General features: G+C 65.9%; 1 protein-coding gene across 1 annotated transcript in view; it reads left to right on the top strand.

Moving 5' to 3' along the window:
- LASP1 (LIM and SH3 protein 1) overlaps positions 1-851 on the top strand; it is a 9,380-nt gene extending 8,529 nt beyond the window's left edge. The window contains exon 5 of the mRNA XM_015616047.3: positions 259-851. Coding sequence (XP_015471533.1) covers positions 259-432 — 174 coding nt within the window. The 3' untranslated portion in view covers positions 433-851. The remainder of the gene's footprint in view (positions 1-258) is intronic.
- Positions 852-857: the final 6 nt, after the last annotated feature.

An 857-nucleotide genomic window follows, 5' to 3' on the forward strand; every position in this document is an offset into this window, starting at 1 on the left:
CTGTGTCCCCCATATCCCCCATCCCCATATCCCCATGTCCCTGTCCCATATTCCCGTGTCCCCATATCCCTGTGTCCCTTTGTCCCCATGTCCCTGTTCCATATCCCTGTCCCATATCCCCATGTCCCTCTCCCACATCCCCACATCCCCACATCCCCACATCCCCACATCCCCACATCCCCATGTCCCCACATCCCCATGTCCCCACATCCCCATGTCCCCACATCCCCACATCCCCGTGTCCCCGTGTCCCCACAGAAGCGTTTCCGCGCCGTCTACGATTACAACGCGGCGGACGAGGACGAGGTGTCGTTCCAGGACGGGGACACCATCATCAACGTGCAGCAGATCGATGACGGCTGGATGTACGGCACGGTGGAGCGCACGGGCGACACGGGAATGCTCCCGGCCAACTACGTGGAGGCCATCTGAGCCCGTGTCCCCTCCCCGTGTCCCCTCCCCGTGTCCCCTCCCCGCGTCCCCTCTGTGTCCGGTTTCTGTCGCCAGTTCTGCTCCCGGGTGGCCCCGCGGGGGTTGAGGGACCGTGTGGGGATCGATCTCCCAGGGTTTTCCTGCTCCCGTCGCTCCTGCCCGGCCTCTCCCGGGAAACCCCCGGATCCCGGAAAAGGGAGGGAGAGGCCGCGGCGGGACCAAATTGCAGCTGTGGGGTGGGAGAGGCGAGGGGAGCTCGTTCCGAGGGTGCCCCTGGGCTCAGGGATGGGATGGCGGCTCCTCCTGTTCCCGGCTCCTCCTGTTCCCGGCTCATCCCGCTCCCGGCCCAGCCCCATCCCACTCCCGGCTCATCCCTCTCCTGTTCCCGTTCCCGGCTCATTCCGCTCCCGTTCCCGGCTCATCCC

Source organism: Parus major, unplaced genomic scaffold (assembly GCF_001522545.3).
Source record: "Parus major isolate Abel unplaced genomic scaffold, Parus_major1.1 Scaffold335, whole genome shotgun sequence".
NCBI classification, from domain to species: Eukaryota; Metazoa; Chordata; class Aves; order Passeriformes; family Paridae; genus Parus; species Parus major.